Source organism: Rutidosis leptorrhynchoides, chromosome 11 (genome assembly GCF_046630445.1).
Source record: "Rutidosis leptorrhynchoides isolate AG116_Rl617_1_P2 chromosome 11, CSIRO_AGI_Rlap_v1, whole genome shotgun sequence".
Classification (NCBI taxonomy): domain Eukaryota; kingdom Viridiplantae; phylum Streptophyta; class Magnoliopsida; order Asterales; family Asteraceae; genus Rutidosis; species Rutidosis leptorrhynchoides.
The window spans coordinates 81,516,585-81,536,740 of NC_092343.1; the positions used below are offsets into that span (position 1 = coordinate 81,516,585).

Here is a 20,156-nt window from a genome sequence, read left to right on the forward strand (position 1 = left end):
TTTTTGAGCTGAGAATACATGCGCTGTTTTATAAATGTTTTACGAAGTAGGCACAAGTACTAAAACTAATTCTATGTGGGTTTAAACCAGAAATATACCCTTAGCTTGGTAACATTAAACTACTTGTCTATGTAGTAGGCGCGAATCCTAAAGATAGATCTATTGGGCCTGACAAACCCCATCCTGACTATGGGATGCTTTAGTACTTCGAGGTTATTTTAAACACACTTGATCTGGTGTACTTCAGAGGGTAAAACATGAATGTTAAGGCTTGTTACCGGGTGCCTACAACTTATAGAATACTTTTAAACACTTGCGAGTGTACGAATATTTATGGAAACTGAAATCTTGTGGTCTATTACTATTACGGAAATGATTGATTATGATAAACTAATGAACTCACCAAACTTTTGGTTGACACTTTAAAGCATGTTTATTCTCAGGTATTAAAGAAATCTTCCGTTGTGCATTAGCTCATTTTAAGGATATTACCTGGAGTCATTCATGACATACTTTGAAAGACGTTGCATTCGAGTCGTTGAGTTCATCAAGATTAATATTAAGTCAATTATAGTTGGATGTAATATGAAATGGTATGCATGCCGTCAATTTTTGATGTAAAGAAAGTTTGTCTTTTAAAAACGAATGCAATGTTTGTAAAACGTATCATATAGAGGTCAAATACCTCGCGATGTAATCAACTATTGTGAATCGTTTATAATGTATATGAACGGGTCCTTTCACACATATCTTCATATTACTAGTTTAGCATTCTCTCTTTCAAAATCTTTGATTATTTCGGATCGTATGTTCCAGGCAAAATATTTGTGGTACGCTTTCGTTGTAATTATTTGCTATACGCATTTTATAAACTACAATAATTTGATTATCAAGTTTCTTAGTCAGAATCTGTGGTTTCACGGGTTATTAAACTAAATGACTTTAACATTTACATTCACTTAATACCTAAAACATATCATTAAACTGTTTCTTTAAACAAACTCGTGATTTCACGTGTAATTTCACTAGTGTAGTCATATATATTTTACGGAGTATTTTTTTTATTCAATTTACAAATAAATAAATAAAATATTAATATAATATTAATATTGTTATAAAAGTTAAATTGGATGTTAATTTTATTATTATTATAGATATTGTATAGTAGATTTTTTGAGTATAAATATGTGTGTTATGAGTTTATAAAACACACACTAAATATATTCTCTCATATTCTCTCATATTCTCTCTATATACTTATTAGTAGTCTACAGTCAAGAACTAGGCCACTAAAGGTAGTTATAAGCCTACTGAATTATAACACGTTATCAGCACGAAGTGCTCCGTATAATCAAGGTTTATCTAATCAAGCACACGTCACTAATCAAGGTAAGAAATTATCTAACTTTTATTAACTTCACTAACATTTATATTTATGTTATTTAAGTTATATATGGTCGGTTATACCGCCTGAATTATATTTCTGTAATCTAACTTTTATTAACTTCACTAACATTTATATTTATGTTATTTAAGTTATATATGGTCGGTTATACCGCCTGAATTATATTTCTGTAATCTAACTTTCATTATCTTCACTAACATTTATATTTATGTTATTTAAGTTATATATGGTCGGTTATACCGCCTGAATTATATTTTCTGTAATCTAACTCTTATTAACTTCACTAACATTTATATTTATGTTAATAAGACCTCATGATTGTACGCAACACGTCATTTGACAACACGGTACTTTATGTACGCAATACGTCATTTGACAACACGGTACCATGGGTCGAGATTAATTCCGATCAATACGAATACGATGGGGTCTTTATATGTTATCTAACATTTATGATTACTTATGCAATTAATCATTATTTATTTCATGCATACTAATGTTTATTCTTAAAAGTAAATCTTAAAAGTTAAAATAAGAAAAAATAGTTTGTATTTTTATTAAAAGTAAATATTAAAAGTTAAAATAAGAAAAAATAGTTTGTATTTTTATTAAAAGTAAATCTTAAAAGTTAAAATAAGAAAAAGTAGTTTATATTTTTATTAAAAGTAAATCTTAAAAGTTAAAATAAGAAAAAGTAGTTTGTATTTGTATTAAAAGTAAATCTTAAAAGTTAAAATAAGAAAAGTAGTTTGTATTTTTATTAAAAGTAAATCTTAAAAGTTAAAATAAGAAAAAGTAGTTTGTATTTTTATTAAAAGTAAATCTTAAAAGTTAAAATAAGAAAAAGTAGTTTATATTTTTATTAAAAGTAAATCTTAAAAGTTAAAATAAGAAAAAAAAATCTTGTCCTTTATATTACTCATACGCGTTTTGATATAGTGACTTTATTCGTTAACGTCAACTAACGACGTTACAACGGTCATATATACATAACGGTTGTTAACGTCAACTGACGACGTTACAACAACTATATTTTTCAAATATAAAATAAACATCTCCGTTTTCACATTTTCACAAATCAATCTTCATTTTTCAGATTACTATTCTCAAAAAGTTTTTGTAAAAATGATTCACACAAGGATGATTTTTCCTATTGTATTGGTCAAATTAACTATCATCATTGTTGCTAATATACCACCGGGTGAACCTATATTCTATCATGCCCTTGTGGTTTTATTATTTGTAATCATACCATTATTCTGTTGTTTGCTACTTATGAATTTAAAATGATTCTAATTTCATTTTATTATTTGTCTATGAATAGAAGTTGATTATGATTATGATTTATGTTATTCATCTTTATGATAATAGAAAATGTCGAATTTAAAAAAGGCTTAAATTTGCTCATTTAGAACAAGTGGGAACAACTACTTAACATGGGTTATGAATGTAGAAAAACATCTCGAATCAAACGGTATTTTAGAAACCCTGAATGAAAATAACAATTATTCCGAACAAGAGAAAGCAATAGTAAGTATTTTTCTTAGCAAACATATTGACGAGTCCTTAGAATCTACATATTATATGATCGAAAATTCAAGTGTATTATGGAAAATACTCAAAGATAGATACGATATTAATTATCAAAAAAAATAATAATAATAATAATAACAGTGATCCATGAAAGAATAAAATTAAAGATATTAGTAGACGCTCTTATAAGAATTCCGGAGATTCTTATTAATGATCTGGTAACGTGGATCATCAGTCTAGTATTTCTTGAATACATGAACATCTTGTTTAGCTCTACAAATAAGTCCCAAAAGAAAAGAAAACGAGAGTGAATCTGTTGACAAATCTTGATTAAATTAACCCTGAGCTACCTTGAGACTTGAATGGTTTGAATTTTCTAAGATGCCTAGTTTTTTTTATGTATCACTCATAAATAAATGGTTTTAGACCATAACGCATATGTTTTATTAAGTGTTATCTTTTATGTACTTCAGATTATAACTTGTTTGCAGGTAATATAATTTGATTATCTTGCTGAAATATAACTCATTATTTGCTTATCTTATTTGAAGTTTTAGTATGAATCCTGCAGAAATACAACATCAATTAAATGGTAAAGACCTATGTATTGCAGATAGTAGTAACATACACACTATGATCAAATCTAAGAAATATTTCATTGATTTAAATCAAATGAAGGAATTATAAATACTATATCAGCTCTTGCAAACTTGATATAAGAAACGAAAAAGGCAAAATTTCATATTACCAAATGGTACGAATTTTTTGGTAAACAATGTCTTGTTTTCTCCCAAATCAAAGAGAAATTTGTTAAGTTTCTCTGATATATATCATAATGGATATGATTATCAGTCAATGATAATCAAAAATGAGAAATATCTATGTAGCACCGAAAAGCGCATAGGATTAAAAGCGCATATGATAAAAAGCGCATATGATGAAAAGCGCAGCGCATATGATAAAAAGCGCATATGATGAAAAGCGCATCGCATATAATTAAAAGCGCATATAATGAAAAGTGCATATGACGAAAAGCGCAGCACATATGATTAAAAGCGCATATGGTGAAAATGATATATGATGAAAAGCACATATGGTGATTAATGAAAATCACATATGGTGATTAATGAAAAGCACATATAGTGATTAATGAAAAGCACATATAGTGATTAACGAAAAACACATATGGTGATTAATGAAAATCACATATGGCGATTAATGAAAATCACATATGGCGATTAATGAAAAGCACATTGAGAAATAATCACCAATGTTTCTTGAAAGAATTCAAGGGTATATATATGGACCAATTCATCCATCATGTGGACCATTTTTCTAATAGACGCATCTAACGCATGGTCTCATGTTTGTGTGTTATCAAGCCATAATATGGCATTTGCAAAGTTTCTTGCACAAATTATTAAATTAAGAACACATTATTCTGATTACACCATTAAAAGGATGAGACTTGATAATGCTGGTGAGTTAACATCTCAAGCTTTTAATGATTATTATATGTCTACAAGGATTGTTGTTGAACATCCAGTTGCTCATGTGCATACACAAAATTGGTTTAGCTGAATCAATAGATAAACGCTTACAGCTAATAACTAGACAATTAGAAATGAGTACAAAACTCTCAATATTTATATGGGGACATGTAAATTTACATGATGTGACATTAATTCGCATTAAATCAAGTGCAAGTTATAAATATTCTTCATTACCGACTTAATTTTGGTGGAGACCAAATATTTTCCATCTTAGAACATTTGGTTGTGCAGTGTATTTTTAATTGAACAATCACAACAAATGGTTCCTCAAAGAAGGATTGAAATATATGTTATATATGAAACATCTTCAATCATAAGATATATTGAACTCATGACGGGTGATGTTTTTACAGCAAGTTTTGTCGATTGTCACTTTAATGAAACATTGTTCCCTATATTAGGGGGAGAAATGAAATATAAATAAAATGATGTTTCATGGTGTGAACATCAATTAAGGAATATTGATCATCGCACAAAAGAATGCGAAAAGAAAGTTCAAATATAATGCATATGCAAGAACTTGCAAATTAATTACTTTATGCATTTAAAGATACAAAAAATAAGTGACTAAATCATATATACCAGCAGTAAATGCTTCAGCTAGAATTGAAATTACAAAAGCTGGCAATAATGTCACTCATGAGTCTTTGCTACGGCAGAAACGTGGGAGACCAATTGGTTCCAAAGATAAAAATCCTCGAAAAAGAAAATCAGCTGATAATGAGGTAAAAGAAAGTGTTCAACAAGAACCACAAATCAATACTCCTTCTGCAGAGGATATTGATAAATGTAAATACATAAATTGCAATAAATTATGCAATATTATGAAACTGAAATGAAATGAAAAATCTTGATGAGATATTTTCATATAATGTTACAATGACATCATGAATAAAGATGATGATCTGGAACCAAAATCTGTCATTGAATATCAAAATAGACATGATTGAGCTCAACAGAAAGGAGCAATACGAGCTGAATTAGAATCACTCAATAAAAGAAAAGTTTTCGGATCAATCGTTATCACTTTTAAAGATGTGAAACGTATGGGATATAAATGAATTTTTATCCGAAAAAGAAATGTGCAAATGAAGATACAAGGCAAAACTAGACTTGTAACTCAAGGTTTCCCACAAAGACCAGAAATGAATTATGAGGAAAACTTATCCTTATGTAATGGATACAATTACTTATTAGATACTTAATCAACCTGGTAGTTACTTAAATGCATCTCATGAATGTTGTTACTACTTATCTATATGGATCACTTGATAGTGATATATATGAATATACCTGAAGGGTTTAAGGTATCAGAAACATCTAATGCAAAACCTAAAGAAATGTATTCCATTGAATCACAAAGATTTTTATATGGGTTGATACAATAGTATAACGGATTAAGTGATTACTTGATAAGAAAAGTGTATACATATAAACTTATTTGCACATGTGTTTTAATTATGAAAACAATGACCAGATATATATCGTAGTTATTTATGTCAATGGTCTTAATATCATAGGTACAAAAAAAGAGATCCATGAAGCCATTCAACTTCTAAAGAAAGAATTTGAAATGAAAGATCTCGGAAAAACCAAGTATTGCCTTGGTTTACAAATTGAACATATGCCTAATGGTTTACTTGTACATCAAACAACATATACTGAAAAGATTTTAAAACGTTTTAATATGGACAAGGCAAAACCATTAAGTACTCCTATGGTTGTTAGATCACTTAATGTTGACACTGATCCATTTCTTCCCTGTGAAGATCATGAAGATATCCTAGGACCAGAAGTACCATATCTTAGTGCAATTGAAGCTCTTATGTATCTTACAAATTGTACAAGATCTGACATTTCTTTTGCAGTTAATTTGTTGGCAAGGTTCAGCTCAGCTCCTACCAAAAGACACTGGAATGGGATCAAACACATATTTCGATACCTTCGAGGAACTACTGATTTAGGATTATTTTATTCTAACGAATCGAAACAAGATTTGGTTGGTTATGCAGATGCAGGTTATTTATCTGATCCACATAAAGCTAAATCTCAAAATGGATATGTATTCCTAAATGGAGGTACCGCAATATCATGGCGTTCTCAAAAACAAACACTTGTTGCAACATCATCAAATCATGCCGAAGTGATTGCATTACATGAAGCTACTCGAGAATGTTTTTGGTTGAGATCAATGACACAACTCATTACTGATTCTTGTGGACTAGAACGCGATAAAAGTCCAACAACTATCTATGAAGATAATGTAGCTTGCATAACACAGATGAAAGAAGGGTATATCAAAAGTGACCGAACAAAACACATACCTCCTAAATTCTTCTCATACACTCAAAATCTCATTAAGGACAACCAGATTGAAATGAGATATGTTCAGTCCAGTAAAAACTCTGCTGACCTTTTCACCAAAGCACTTCCAACTGCTATTTTCAGAACACACATTCATAATATTGGCATGAGGCATGTTCAGAAGATGTAACAATTCAGGCGTTGCCTACTTGAGGGGGAGTCAACTCTATGCTGCACTCTTTTTCCCTTAGCTAAAGTTTTATCCCAATGGGTTTTCTTTAGCAAGGTTTTTAACGAGGCAGTACTAGTTATTCTCTAATAAAATTGTCATCCAAGGGGGAGTGTTATAAAAGTTAAATTGGATGTTAATTTTATTATTATTATAGATATTGTATAGTAGATTTTTTGAGTATAAATATGTGTGTTATGAGTTTATAAAACACACACTAAATATATTCTCTCATATTCTCTCTATATACTTATTAGTAGTCTACAGTCAAGAACTAGGCCACTAAAGGTAGTTATAAGCCTACTGAATTATAACAAATATTAAATATTAATTAATCAAAGTTACATTGTTTCTTGAAAAAATCTAAATAAACGTAGCAATACTTAGTGGGCCCGCGTATACGGAAAAAAATTAAATTATACGGAGTAACTAATAAATTCAATGAATGATTTAATAAACCCCACCTAACATTAATTATGTGTAGGAACTTGAACGTACTCAAATTGGTAGGTATGACGCCAACGAGTGGATGGAGTCAACTCGTGATTTCTCTCGTTACATATATACTTTTATTTCTTTAATATTGACTTTAATTTAAACTTTTTATTTATATTTATGTGTGATAATATTTTGATAAACATTATATTAACGGAAACACATTTGAACTCATTTCATTTTTATAAATTTTCAGACGTGTCTTCGAGCATAGACAAGATAGGCAACCACCTAGGGCCCAAAAATTTAGAAGGGCTTAAAATTTTAAATATGTAAATATTTTTCTCAATGTATTTAATTAAATCAAATATAAAATTGTCAATTAAAGTTAAAATACATTGTTTTTAATAGTTAAATACAATGTAAGAAAATAAATAGATAAATTGAAGTATTATTTTTTAATGCGTAGTAAAAAAATTTAACGTATATGTAGGCCTATTTTTATTTTCATCTAGGGCCTTTAAATTGTTGAGACGACCCTGTAAATTTTATTAAATATTAAGCAATACAAATACAAATATTTAGATGATAGTTATAATGAGACGGATAAACTACTATTGTATAAAGATTCATACTTAATATGGAGTATATACTTATAAAGTATTATGACAAAGTTATCAAACTCAATAATAAAATTAATCGTTCTTATTTTATACATATATGCTAGGAAGTTTATGACCATAAACAATGCATGACCAACATAAAATATACATTATGTTGTCTACATAAGTTGCAGGTGATTGGTGGTATTGCTATTTGTTTGTTGGATTCACTTAACTCCGTGTGTTGAAGACCACATAGTGTAATGATGTATACCGTGCGTTGACAACGCCATATGTCGTTTATTCGACAAGTGCGTGAATGGTGGTTGTGACTGATTGTCGGATCACTTCACGTCGTGCGTTGACGGCCACTCCGGGGATTAGTGTTATATCGTACGTTTTATATACACTAATGGTTGTGCGTTTACCATCCCCCATTGATTATGGTTAACCATATTGTGTGTGTTATTTATTTTAACATTATGCATTGTGACTACATGCTATCCATTGATGCTAGTTTTGTATGCGTTGTATGTGAAGTGTTGCCAAGTAAGTTGATATATATATATATATATATATATATATATATATATATATATATATATATATATATATATATATATATATATATATATATATATATATATATATATATATAATTGTTTGTTGCATTCACTATGCGTTATGCTTACCCTCGTTGTTGTTTACCTTTTTTATAGATTCGGGTGCGAACGAGAGAAAGGGCAAGCTTGGAGATTAGAGGACTCCGGTGGGTTGTGCCTTAGAAGATTTTTGTTGACAGATTTTTTTAGGTTTGGGAAGTTGTAATCCCAAACACCATGCCCGAACCCACATTTTGTAGTAAACTCAATTGGGTCAAAATTGTTTTGTAATGGGTCGTGTAATGCCCAAAGTAGTGGTTGATCTAATGATGGTATATTTTGAAGTGATATTTGATAATAAAACAAGTGTTAATTGAAATGTGCATTTTAGTGTCGAATGTGTAATATAAAATGGGTTAAGAAGGGGTTTTTAAGGCTGAAACTGAAGTTTCAGCACGTAGTGCGCCGCACCTGAAAAGAATGCGCCGCACATAATGTGAAAATTTGTTACCGACTTTGAGGTGTCAAAAATCAGCTTTATGGTGCGCCACAATTAACACTTGGTGCGTTGTACCTGTATTGAGATGCGCAACACCTGCAATATGGTGCGTCTCACCTAATGTTGTATTTAAAAAAGAAAATTTGCTTTGTTTTTAGTAAACGGGTTTGAGTCGTTTCATGTTAAATGTTGATTTTGACCAAATTAGTCTGGTAAATGGGCGTCTTTAAACTATGAACTTGAATGTTGGTGTTTTAGGTGTTTAAATATGTTTGATTTGTTGGTCAAATTTGGAAGGTTGAGTTTGTCAAACTAGGGTTTATGTTAAGATTTTGTGTAATGAGTACTTATGTACTTGGTTTGTGAGATTAAAGGTGTTTTGAAAGCATAATCACTATGGTAGTAGTGAATATGAGGTTAACCCTATGATCAGGGGCGAAGATGGTATGGGGGAGGGGGCGGGCGCCCCCGGTGGATTTTTTTTTTCAGTGTAAAAATTTTGGGTTTTTCGACTGTCTCCGGTGGATTTTTTTTTTTTGCCCCAAGCCTACATATTTTGCCCCAAAACCTTCAAATTTTGCCCCAAATTCTCCAACTTTTGCCCCAAAATCTTCAAATTTTGCCCCAAAATCTCCAACTTTTGCCTCAAAATCTTCAAATTTTGTCCAAAAAAATTGCTATGGTTAAAATTTTTTTTTTTTTCCCCCGGTGAAAAATATCCTAGTTTCGCCTCTGCCTATGATAGGTCTTGGGATGTCAAGTTCAATATGGGTCAAATTGCACTTGTAACTTGTAAGTGTTGAATGATAAGAGTTGGTTATTAAGCTAGATAGTTATATTTAGCTTGATTATGTGTTGTATACTTGTATGTAATATGTGAATTACATCAACGGTTGCAGATTAAGGAATTTGGTTGCTAAAGAAACTCAAGGTGAGTGTAACGCTTGTATATGTGTGTACATAAGCTGCGGGATGGTGGTAGTGAAATGGATGTTAGTCAAAATTCAATAAATATCGTTTGTCGATAATCACACGGTGATTATAGTGTAAAAATCGTTTGGCAGATTCGCTATAAGTCATTTTTCGACGGGTATTTGATGATTTCGGTTGTGACCGAGTGTCAGTTCACTTAAAGTCGTTTGTCGATGGAAAATCAATGTTTATGGTTAACCATATATGTTTTGTTGAATGTAGTGTTAGACATTGTGATATTGAATGTTATGATGTATTCTTGCTCATGTAAGTGCTTATGTTATGTGATTGCATACTTGACGATATATGTGTGATAGATGATTTATGTATATGAATATATGATTGTTGCATTCACTAAGCATTACATTGTTGATTCTTTTTATAGATTCAGGTGCAAAGAAAGATAAGGGTAAGGTTGATGGTTAGCATGCTTAGAGAACTTTGCGGGCTAGAAAGATTTTTGCTTGGTTTGGTGTTGTCTTTGTTTGGATAGATGGTCCCGGTAATCATGCTAAAACTAAGTGTCTTTTGATTGTTGCAAAATGGGCATTTAAACTTGGTTGTCGATTTTAAATACTCATACTATGATGTATGTGAATGTTAAGAACAGGTCTTGGGTGATTAAGTGTTTGTTGGAAAGTTTGTAATATGTGGTAATTGGTCAAATTTGTTATTTGAAACTGATGTCAAGTGCAGTGTACCTGAGCGCCGCGCAGTATAACGGATTTCAATATTAGTCAGCATGACTATTGCAGGTGTATATTTTTAGACCATCTTTATCCCTGAAGGGGATGATGAGCGTGTTGCTGGGTGAGGTGGGGTGCTTGATGAGCGCGCTGACATACCAGTGTGTAATGGGGTGGAGTGTTAAGTGGCGTGTTGGGTGATGTGTTAAAATCTGATTGGAAGTTGGGTGAAAAAGGGGATAAAAACTAATTAAAAAGTGGGGAAAATACCCAACACTCCTAAAACTCATGCACTTGACCAACACACACACCAACACGCCTTGTTATGGGGTGCTAGGTGGCGTGTTGGCCAACACATACACACCAACACGCCGCATTAAAGGTGGTCTTAGTTGAATTGCGCGTAGCGCAATTATCTGGAGCGTCACAGAGTATAAGTTTTTTTTTTTTTTTTTTTTTTTTTTTTTTTTTTAAAGAAATAACTATTTGTATTGTTTTCGTTAAACGAGTCGAGGTTCGTTTCATATATATATATATATATATATATATATATATATATATATATATATATATAACGAATAGTTTGCCCTTTTTTTGGTTGTCGTTTGAACCTCCTCTATATAACAAATCAATAGATAAACACTTAATTTACGCTGCATTCTCGAGTTTTATTTTTAACAGAAAGGAAAGGAAACAGACAGATTATAAAATAATAGTGATTCTCGAGTTTTTATTTTAAGTGGAAAGGAGAAGAGAGTAGAGGATTAGAGGGGATAGTACAGTTATAATTTGTTAACAACACACTCCGCCCATATTTGGGCGGATTAGGAAGGATAGTAAAACACTCTCATCTCCTTTCTTTTCCACTCCTTTCCGCTTAAAAATAAACTCGAGAATACAGCATTAAGGAGGTTAAACAAATAGTATTATTTTCTAAAGTAAACCCAATTTTAGGGTTTATGGTTTGTTTAGTTTGAGTCGAGCTGTTGGATTTGCTCTACCTTTTGATTTGTGAATCAATTCTAATCTAATCTAATGTTATCTTTTTATTAACTAACTAAAAAAACGATAAATTCTAATACTAATTATTTATTAAATTAAACATAAAATTAGCAAAAATTACTACTACTAGTTTAAAAAAATTGTGAACGTAAGCAATGAAGTCAATAAAACCGAACACGTCTCCCAAGTAATTGCCATTAAACCATCCAGGATTCTTGTCTCTCTGCTCTTGTTATCATCCTCTTTTCAACTCAAACCACAAAATCTACCTTCCCTTTGTAGTATAATTTATTATTTATATTATATTTATTATTTACACATCTTTCTATCTATATCTATATCTATATCTATATAATAATATAATACAGTATACAATATATAGGTGAACCGCCATTATTAAACACCCGTAGCTGCTTCACCTTCTTCCATACCCAAGAACAACAAGGTTACTATAATTTCATTTTAATTGTAATATATTTTTGTATATTTACAAAATTTTTGCTATGAGGAACTTGATAAATAGTTTACATGCATCAAAATTGAGATCTTTGAACTGTCTTTTCATATAAGTTTATCTTATCTTGTAAAATTCTGCACGTGACCCTAAAAATTCGTGTTAATTGTTAATTCTGTTATATAAATTAACAAATTTGTCTCATTTTACTTAATTATTGATAATTTTTGTTGGGACTCTTTTATTTTTTGTTTTTATTAGGAAGAAGATTGATGGATCTATAAATTCCAAATTGGTACGGTTTGTCACTAAGTTAACCTTAAATTTTTATGTAGCAGAAGTCATAAAATTTGATTTAAAATCAAATATGACTTCTGCTGCAAATTGGGTAAGCTCTGTTTCTTGTTCTTCAAGTTCTGTTATGGCAGAAAATGCATCAGGAGCTTCAATTATACTTCAATGGCTTAGATTCATATTCTTATCTCCATGTCCTCAAAGACTAATTTTATCCTCCATTGATGTAATCTTTTTGTTCATACTATTCGTTTTCGCTATTCAAAAACTCTACTCAAGATTTACTTCTAATACCTCTGATGTTAATGAACCTCTTATAGTTAAAAACAGAGTAATTGTTAAGACTAATCTTTGGTTTAAGTTATCTGTGATCGTTGCAACCGTTTTAACGGTTTTGTCTATCGTTTCGTCGATTTCGGCGTTTACACAAAACGCCGAAACGCAATGGAAATTGATAGATGGATGCACTTGGTTGATTCAAGGTTTATGTTTCGTTGTTATTGTCGTTTTGATCATACACGAGAAGCGATTTCAAGCTGTAACTCACCCATTAACGCTTCGTGTTTTTTGGGTAGTTAATTTTATCGTTATAGCTTTATTCGCTTCTTCCGGTATAGTCCGGTTGGTTTCCGGTACCAAAAACGCTTCGTTTATTAAATTCGAAGACATAATTTCGATAGTATCAGTACCATTTTCGGTTTTCCTTTTGGTTGTATCCGTAACCGGATCAGCTGGGATTGTACTGACGGGTGAGTCCGAATCGTTAAACGGTAACGGTATCGGTAACGGAAGTAGTAACGGTAAGGTTTTAGAAGTTGACGAAATAAACAAGTCGTCGAATCTGAGTGGATGGGCAACAGCTTCGATTTTATCGAAAGTGTTTTGGTTATGGATGAATCCGTTGTTGAGCAAAGGTTACAAAACCCCGTTGAAAGTCGAAGACGTCCCGACACTTTCGCCCGAACATCGTGCGGAGAAAATGTCGAAGCTTTTCGAGGAGAAATGGCCGAAACCGAATGAAAATTCAAAACATCCCGTTCGAGTTACATTGGTTCGATGTTTTTGGAAACATATTGCCTTCACTGCATTCCTTGCAGTTTTAAGGATGTGTGTTATGTATGTGGGGCCGATTTTGATCCAAAGATTTGTCGATTTCACTTCGGGGAAGGGTTCATCTCCGTACGAGGGGTATTACTTGATATTAATCCTTCTCGTTGCGAAATTTGTCGAAGTTTTATCGTCGCACCAATTCAATTTCAATTCGCAAAAGCTTGGAATGTTGATTCGATCGACATTGATAACCGCATTATACAAAAAGGGGTTACGGTTATCTTGTTCGGCTCGCCAATCGCATGGTGTTGGACAAATTGTGAACTATATGGCGGTTGATGCTCAACAATTAGGTGATATGATGTTGCAATTGCACGCGATTTGGCTTATGCCGGTTCAAATTATGGTGGCGTTAACGATTCTTTATAATTACCTTGGCCCGCCCGCTTTGGTGGCGTTGTTGGGTATATCGGCGGTTTTGTTGTATGTGATCTTTGGTGCGAAAAGGAACAACCGTTTTCAGTATAATATAATGCAAAACCGTGATTTGAGGATGAAAGCGACGAACGAGATGCTTAATTACATGAGGGTGATAAAGTTTCAAGCATGGGAAGAACATTTCAACAAGAGGATTCAAGCGTTTCGTGAGTCCGAATACGGCTGGCTTACGAAATTCATGTACTCGATCGGTGGAAATTTGGTTGTTTTATGGAGTGGGCCGTTGTTTATCTCTTCAATCACGTTCGGGAGTGCGATTTTGTTAGGGATCCCGCTTGATGCGGGGACAGTGTTTACTGCTACTGCTTTGTTTAAAAATTTACAAGAGCCGATTCGAACGTTTCCTCAGTCGATGATCTCACTTTCTCAAGCGATGATCTCTTTGGGACGATTGGACGCGTTTATGGTGAGTAAAGATTTGAATGAAGAGGCAGTGGAGAGACGGGAGGGTTGCGGCAGTGATACGGCGGTCGAGGTTGAAAACGGGTCGTTTAGCTGGGATGATGAAGCTGCTGACGGGGCGGTAGTCAAGAATTTGAACTTCGAGATCAAGAAAGGTCAACTCGCAGCAATTGTTGGTACCGTTGGTTCGGGGAAATCTTCTCTTCTGTCATCCGTTATTGGCGAAATGCACAAAATCTCCGGGAAGGTAATCTTTAATCTAATTTACAAATCATTGGACTTTAGGGATGGCACCCAGGGTAACGGGTAACGGGTTCTAAATATTCCCGACTCGCCCATCAAAAATTGTTTTTACCTATCGGGCCCGTTTACCAGTCAACGGGTAAATAATTCCGCTCGTGACCCGCGGATACCTACGACCCGCGGGTTTAATGACACTGGTGGATAGTAGAATAATGTTTGAGATAAAAAGTTGTAAACTTTTTTGTTTTTGATGTTTTTAATAGGTAAGGGTATGCGGGAGCACTGCCTATGTTGCGCAAACAGCATGGATTCAAAACGGAACAATTCAAGAAAACATCTTGTTCGGTTTACCGATGGATAGACAGAAATACAAGGAAGTGGTCAAGAATTGTTGCTTAGAAAAAGACTTGGAAATGATGGAATTTGGTGACCAGACCGAAATCGGCGAGCGCGGGATTAATTTAAGCGGGGGCCAGAAACAGAGGATTCAACTCGCACGAGCCGTTTATCAAGATTGTGACATTTATCTACTTGATGATGTTTTCAGTGCTGTTGATGCTCACACCGGTTCGGATATTTTCAAGGTGATCATAGTAGAATCAGTCTAGTTTATTTTATTTATTTATTTATTTATTCATTTTGCATTACATATTCTAACAGTTCTGTTTTTGTAATCTGATGTCAGGAGTGTGTGAGGGGAGTGCTACGGAACAAGACGATCTTGCTCGTGACACACCAAGTTGATTTCCTTCACAACGTTGATTTGATCTTAGTAAGAATTTATATTATCTCATTTAGCTTTTTAAATTATAAGCTTTTGATTATTTATTCGCACTTAAATTCAATTTGAAAACTCTGTTAGGTGATGCGAGAGGGGATGATTGTTCAATCAGGAAAGTACGATGAACTACTAGAATCCGGGCTAGATTTTAAAGATTTAGTTTCGGCTCATGAAACTTCGATGCAACTAGTAGATATGGAACCTACGACATCAGATAATACGTCACCTAAACCTCTTCAAAAATCTCCGAGCTTAAACCCTAGAGAAGAAGAACAAAAGGCTTTAGAACGATCCAAGTCAAATTCGATCATCGGCACATCGAAATTAATTGAAGAAGAGGAGCGGGAAACGGGACGAATCAGCTCAAACGTGTACAAGGTTTACGTGACCGAGGCTTTCGGATGGTGGGGTGTGATTGCGGTTTTGTTTTTTTCGTTCTTATGGCAAGGGTCACAAATGGCGAGTGATTATTGGTTGGCTTACGAAACAGCTGACGAGCGTGCTGACTCGTTTAATCCGTGGCTGTTTATAGAAGTTTATACTGCTATTGCTGTTCTTTCGCTCGTTTTGGTATTTTGTAGGGTTATTTGTACAACGGTCCTCGGGCTTAAAACTTCACAAATCTTTTTTAAACAGATTCTTCACAGCATTCTTCATGCTCCGATGTCGTTTTTTGACACAACACCTTCGGGAAGAATTCTTAGTCGGGTAACGTTTCTTACATCCTTACATTTTTGTTAAATTAAGGGGCTGTTTACTTGTTTACTTTTTTTCTGTTTCCATTTGCCAGGGGTGTCTGAGTCTGATTCTATGTATCTTAAAAACAGACCAATTTGAATTTTCAGATTATAAGTGACAAAGAAACAACAATTTATTTACTGAATTAAGAGCTGAACAGAAACAGATAATTAAGTGGAAAGTAAACGGTTACTAACTTTTGTTAATAGTACAAAACCGTCTTATGGTTAAATGAAACTTATATTTTCAGGCATCAAGTGATCAAACAAACATCGATGTTTTTCTTCCGTTTATGATGAGCCTGATGCTAGCCATGTTCATAACGGTGTTGGGAATCATCGTTATTACGTGTCAGTATGCTTGGCCAACTGTGTTTTTACTGCTTCCTCTTGGTTATCTCAATTTCTGGTATCGGGTACGTTTTTTGTATTTGTTTTTTTTTTTTTAGTTGGAACATGTTAAAGGTGACTCAAATCCGATCTAATGTTATGGCATGAATGTTACAGAGATATTATCTTGCAACGTCTCGAGAAATAACACGTCTTGACTCGATTACGAAAGCACCCGTTATTCACCATTTCTCGGAGAGCATATCGGGCGTTATGACAATTCGGTGTTTTAGGAAACAAGACAGATTTGTTCAAGAAAACGTTGATCGTGTGAATGATAACTTAAGAATGGATTTTCACAACAACGGATCAAACGGGTGGTTAGGTTTTCGTTTGGAATTTATCGGAAGCTTATTTCTATGTGTTTCCACTACCTTCATGATAATCTTGCCTAGCAGTATAATTAAACCAGGTAATTCACAACTTAGCCTTAATAATAAATTTGTGTTTTTTTTGTTTTTTATTTTATTTTGGAAAATTGATATTGAAATGGATGATTTTTATCAGAGAACGTTGGATTATCACTCTCGTATGGATTATCGCTTAATGGAGTGTTGTTTTTTGCTTTATACTTAAGTTGTTTTGTCGAAAACCGAATGGTTTCTGTTGAAAGGGTTAAACAGTTTACCAATATACCCTCGGAAGCTGATTGGGTGAAAAAAGATAACGCCCCGCCTTCAAATTGGCCTTCTCAAGGCAACGTAGAGATTAAAGATTTACAGGTAAATTCATTGTTGTAAAATTCCCGATTACTCCTTTTTTTTAACTTCCAAACTCCATTTAATTAATCGATCATCGTCGGTAAATGGGTCAAAATTGGATTTGATGTTCAAAGTCCGTCAAAGTCAAAATTGTTTTTTTTTTTAAAAGCAAACTTACACACCTTACACCTTACATCTTACATGAATATATATAGTTATGTCCACCCCTGAACTTGAACTCGCAACCTTAGTTGGAGGGGTTCACTCGATACCGCTGGGCCAATGGCCCTTTGGTTCAAAGTCAAAATTGTTAAACATTTTAAAATGAGTTTAAACCAGAATTTTAGAATTTTAGAATTTTAGAATTTGAGTTTTTGAACAAATAAACTATTATGTTTATGTTTTTAGACAAATATATTAAAGTTTATGTTTATGGTTTTCTTTTATATATACACAACTATGGGAATATGTGATAGTATTTCTAAACTTGTAGCGCTTTTTAAGAATAAACTGGGTTATAGTTCTTGAACTGTTGCTGGTTAGTACAGGTTAGATATCGTCCGAACACACCGTTGGTGATAAAGGGCATTACGCTAAACATCAATGGAGGTGAAAAGATCGGTGTGGTTGGTCGAACCGGAGGTGGGAAATCGACTCTGATCCAGGTTCTGTTTAGGTTGGTCGAACCGTCCGGTGGAAGTATAATTGTTGACGGCATCAACATCTCGACTCTCGGACTACATGACCTAAGGTCTCGGTTTGGGATCATTCCTCAAGAACCAATCCTTTTCGAAGGAACCGTGAGAAGCAATATCGACCCTATTGGTCAACATACTGATGAAGAAATTTGGAGGGTAATAATTTTTTTTTGGATTTTTCTAACGACAACCTTACGGTTGTCGTTAACACGTTCAAAAGTCTTGTAAAATTGAATACTTGTCACCCTAAAAAGAATAATTAGCCGCCATGTACAATACTTCTTAGCGTATCAACGACAACCTTAACTTAAGGGCTGTTATTTGAAAAGTTCAAATTTTATATTTATACCGATGAAGAGATTTGGGTAATATTTTTATGGATTTTTCTAGTGACAGCCCTTACGGTTGTTAACACGCTTAAAAATTCATGTACATTTGAATAATTGTCCCCCTAAAAATAATATTTAACCGCTATGTACAATACTTTTTAGCGTGTTAACGACAGCCCTAAGGGGTCGCCGTTAGAAAATTTTAATTTTTATATTTAAAATTCCCTAGATGCATTGACAAAAACGTCTTGACATTTTGTACGTATGTTGAATCATCTGAGATAAGTACTTATTTTTGCAGAGTCTTGAACGATGCCAACTAAGTCATGTTGTAGCTGCAAAACCTGGTAAACTTGATTCAGCAGGTACTGGAAATTGATTCAAGATGCAAACTTTCTTAGTGAACAAAAAAAACGGTTCGTGTTTTTGAGTTGGACTAGTTTTGAAATATTGGTTTTTTTGTTTCTAGTTGTTGATAACGGTGATAATTGGAGCGTGGGACAAAGGCAACTTCTTTGTTTGGGACGAGTGATGCTGAAGCACAGCAAACTGTTGTTCATGGATGAAGCAACGGCTTCTGTTGATTCGCAAACAGATGCCGTAATTCAGAAAATCATACGAGAAGACTTTGCTGACTGTACAATCATTAGCATTGCTCATAGAATACCAACTGTTATGGACTGTGATCGCGTTCTAGTCATCGATGCTGGTAATTCTCTCTTATATTCATTATATATTATATATATAATATATATATATACTACTACCTCAATCCCAAAATAACTGTTCCATTTGACTTTCAAAACTAAAACTGTTTCTTCTACAACTCTGGCTTAATATATATTTGATTGTTTTATATAATATTTGATTTGATAAAATATATATTAATGGACTAGGTTATAAATATGTTTTTATTGTTTGGATTTTCATTAAACATTATCTAACAGAAATAAAAATATTTAAAATCAAAGTCGAAAGAGAGGAAGTAATAAAATCTTGTTGAGTTTTTGATTTTGAACCTGAACTCACTGAGGTGTGAACTTGTTTTGTTGTAAACAGGTTACGCGAAAGAATTTGATAAACCTTCAAGGTTGATTGAGAGAGCTTCGCTTTTTGGAGCTTTGGTTCAGGAATATGCAAACCGGTCTTCCGGTATATGAGCAGATAATATCAAATGAACCAGTTCGTGTGTGGAAGGCTTGTGATTTTCATTTTGTTGATATCTCGAAAACCCCATTTTTTTGGGTAATTGTCTTTAATTTAGATATACTTTGAGATGGTTTAGTTAAATTATTATTCATGTATCATTGGTGAAATTCATGCATCTAAATAAGCAAATTGACTATTTATTTGTTACAGTAGTAAACAAGGATTATGAATGTAGGATTTGTACTGTAGTAATCATATTCATTTGTTGGTAGTGTTTTCAACCCTTCTTTTACCATCACAAAATATTTGTCTTAGACGAGATTTCAACCTGAGACCTCTTGCAAGGAACTCAAAGCCCAATCACTAAGCTATCTTGTGGTGGTTAAAATTATATAGTAATAATAAAAGGTATTATGGTAATCTTGATATCATTAAAGATGATACTTTATAAGTGCTTCTTTTTCTAGAGCTTATTGTTTTTATAAGCTCTACATTTTGGTGTATGTCAAACAAAACTTGCATTTTATAGCTTATTAAAACCAGAAGTTCAAGCTCCTAGCTTTAATAAGGTCGTCCGCCAAATACACACTACGTGTAACAAAAACTTA

The 20,156-nt window shown here is 33.0% G+C and overlaps 1 protein-coding gene across 1 annotated transcript; it reads left to right on the plus strand.

The window, feature by feature from the left end:
* Positions 1–12,087: 12,087 nt before the first annotated feature.
* Positions 12,088–19,825, plus strand: LOC139876638 (ABC transporter C family member 14-like). The gene is made up of 12 exons (XM_071863979.1): positions 12,088–12,267; positions 12,538–14,767; positions 15,027–15,347; positions 15,449–15,535; positions 15,626–16,252; positions 16,533–16,697; positions 16,789–17,083; positions 17,179–17,393; positions 17,921–18,226; positions 18,701–18,764; positions 18,869–19,108; positions 19,459–19,825. The coding sequence occupies exons 2-12, from the start codon at positions 12,644–12,646 to the stop codon at positions 19,557–19,559; spliced, it is 4,545 nt and encodes a 1,514-aa protein (XP_071720080.1). The 5' UTR covers positions 12,088–12,267; positions 12,538–12,643; the 3' UTR covers positions 19,560–19,825.
* The last annotated feature ends 331 nt before the right edge of the window (positions 19,826–20,156 follow it).

Coding starts and splice junctions, on each gene's coding strand:
- LOC139876638 (XM_071863979.1), top strand. CDS start 12,644: ATGACTTCTGCTGCAAATTGGGTAAGCTCTGTTTCTTGTTCTTCAAGT. Junction 17,394..17,920: donor TAGAGATTAAAGATTTACAG/GTAAATTCATTG, acceptor TGGTTAGTACAG/GTTAGATATCGTCCGAACAC. Junction 18,227..18,700: donor CTGATGAAGAAATTTGGAGG/GTAATAATTTTT, acceptor TTATTTTTGCAG/AGTCTTGAACGATGCCAACT.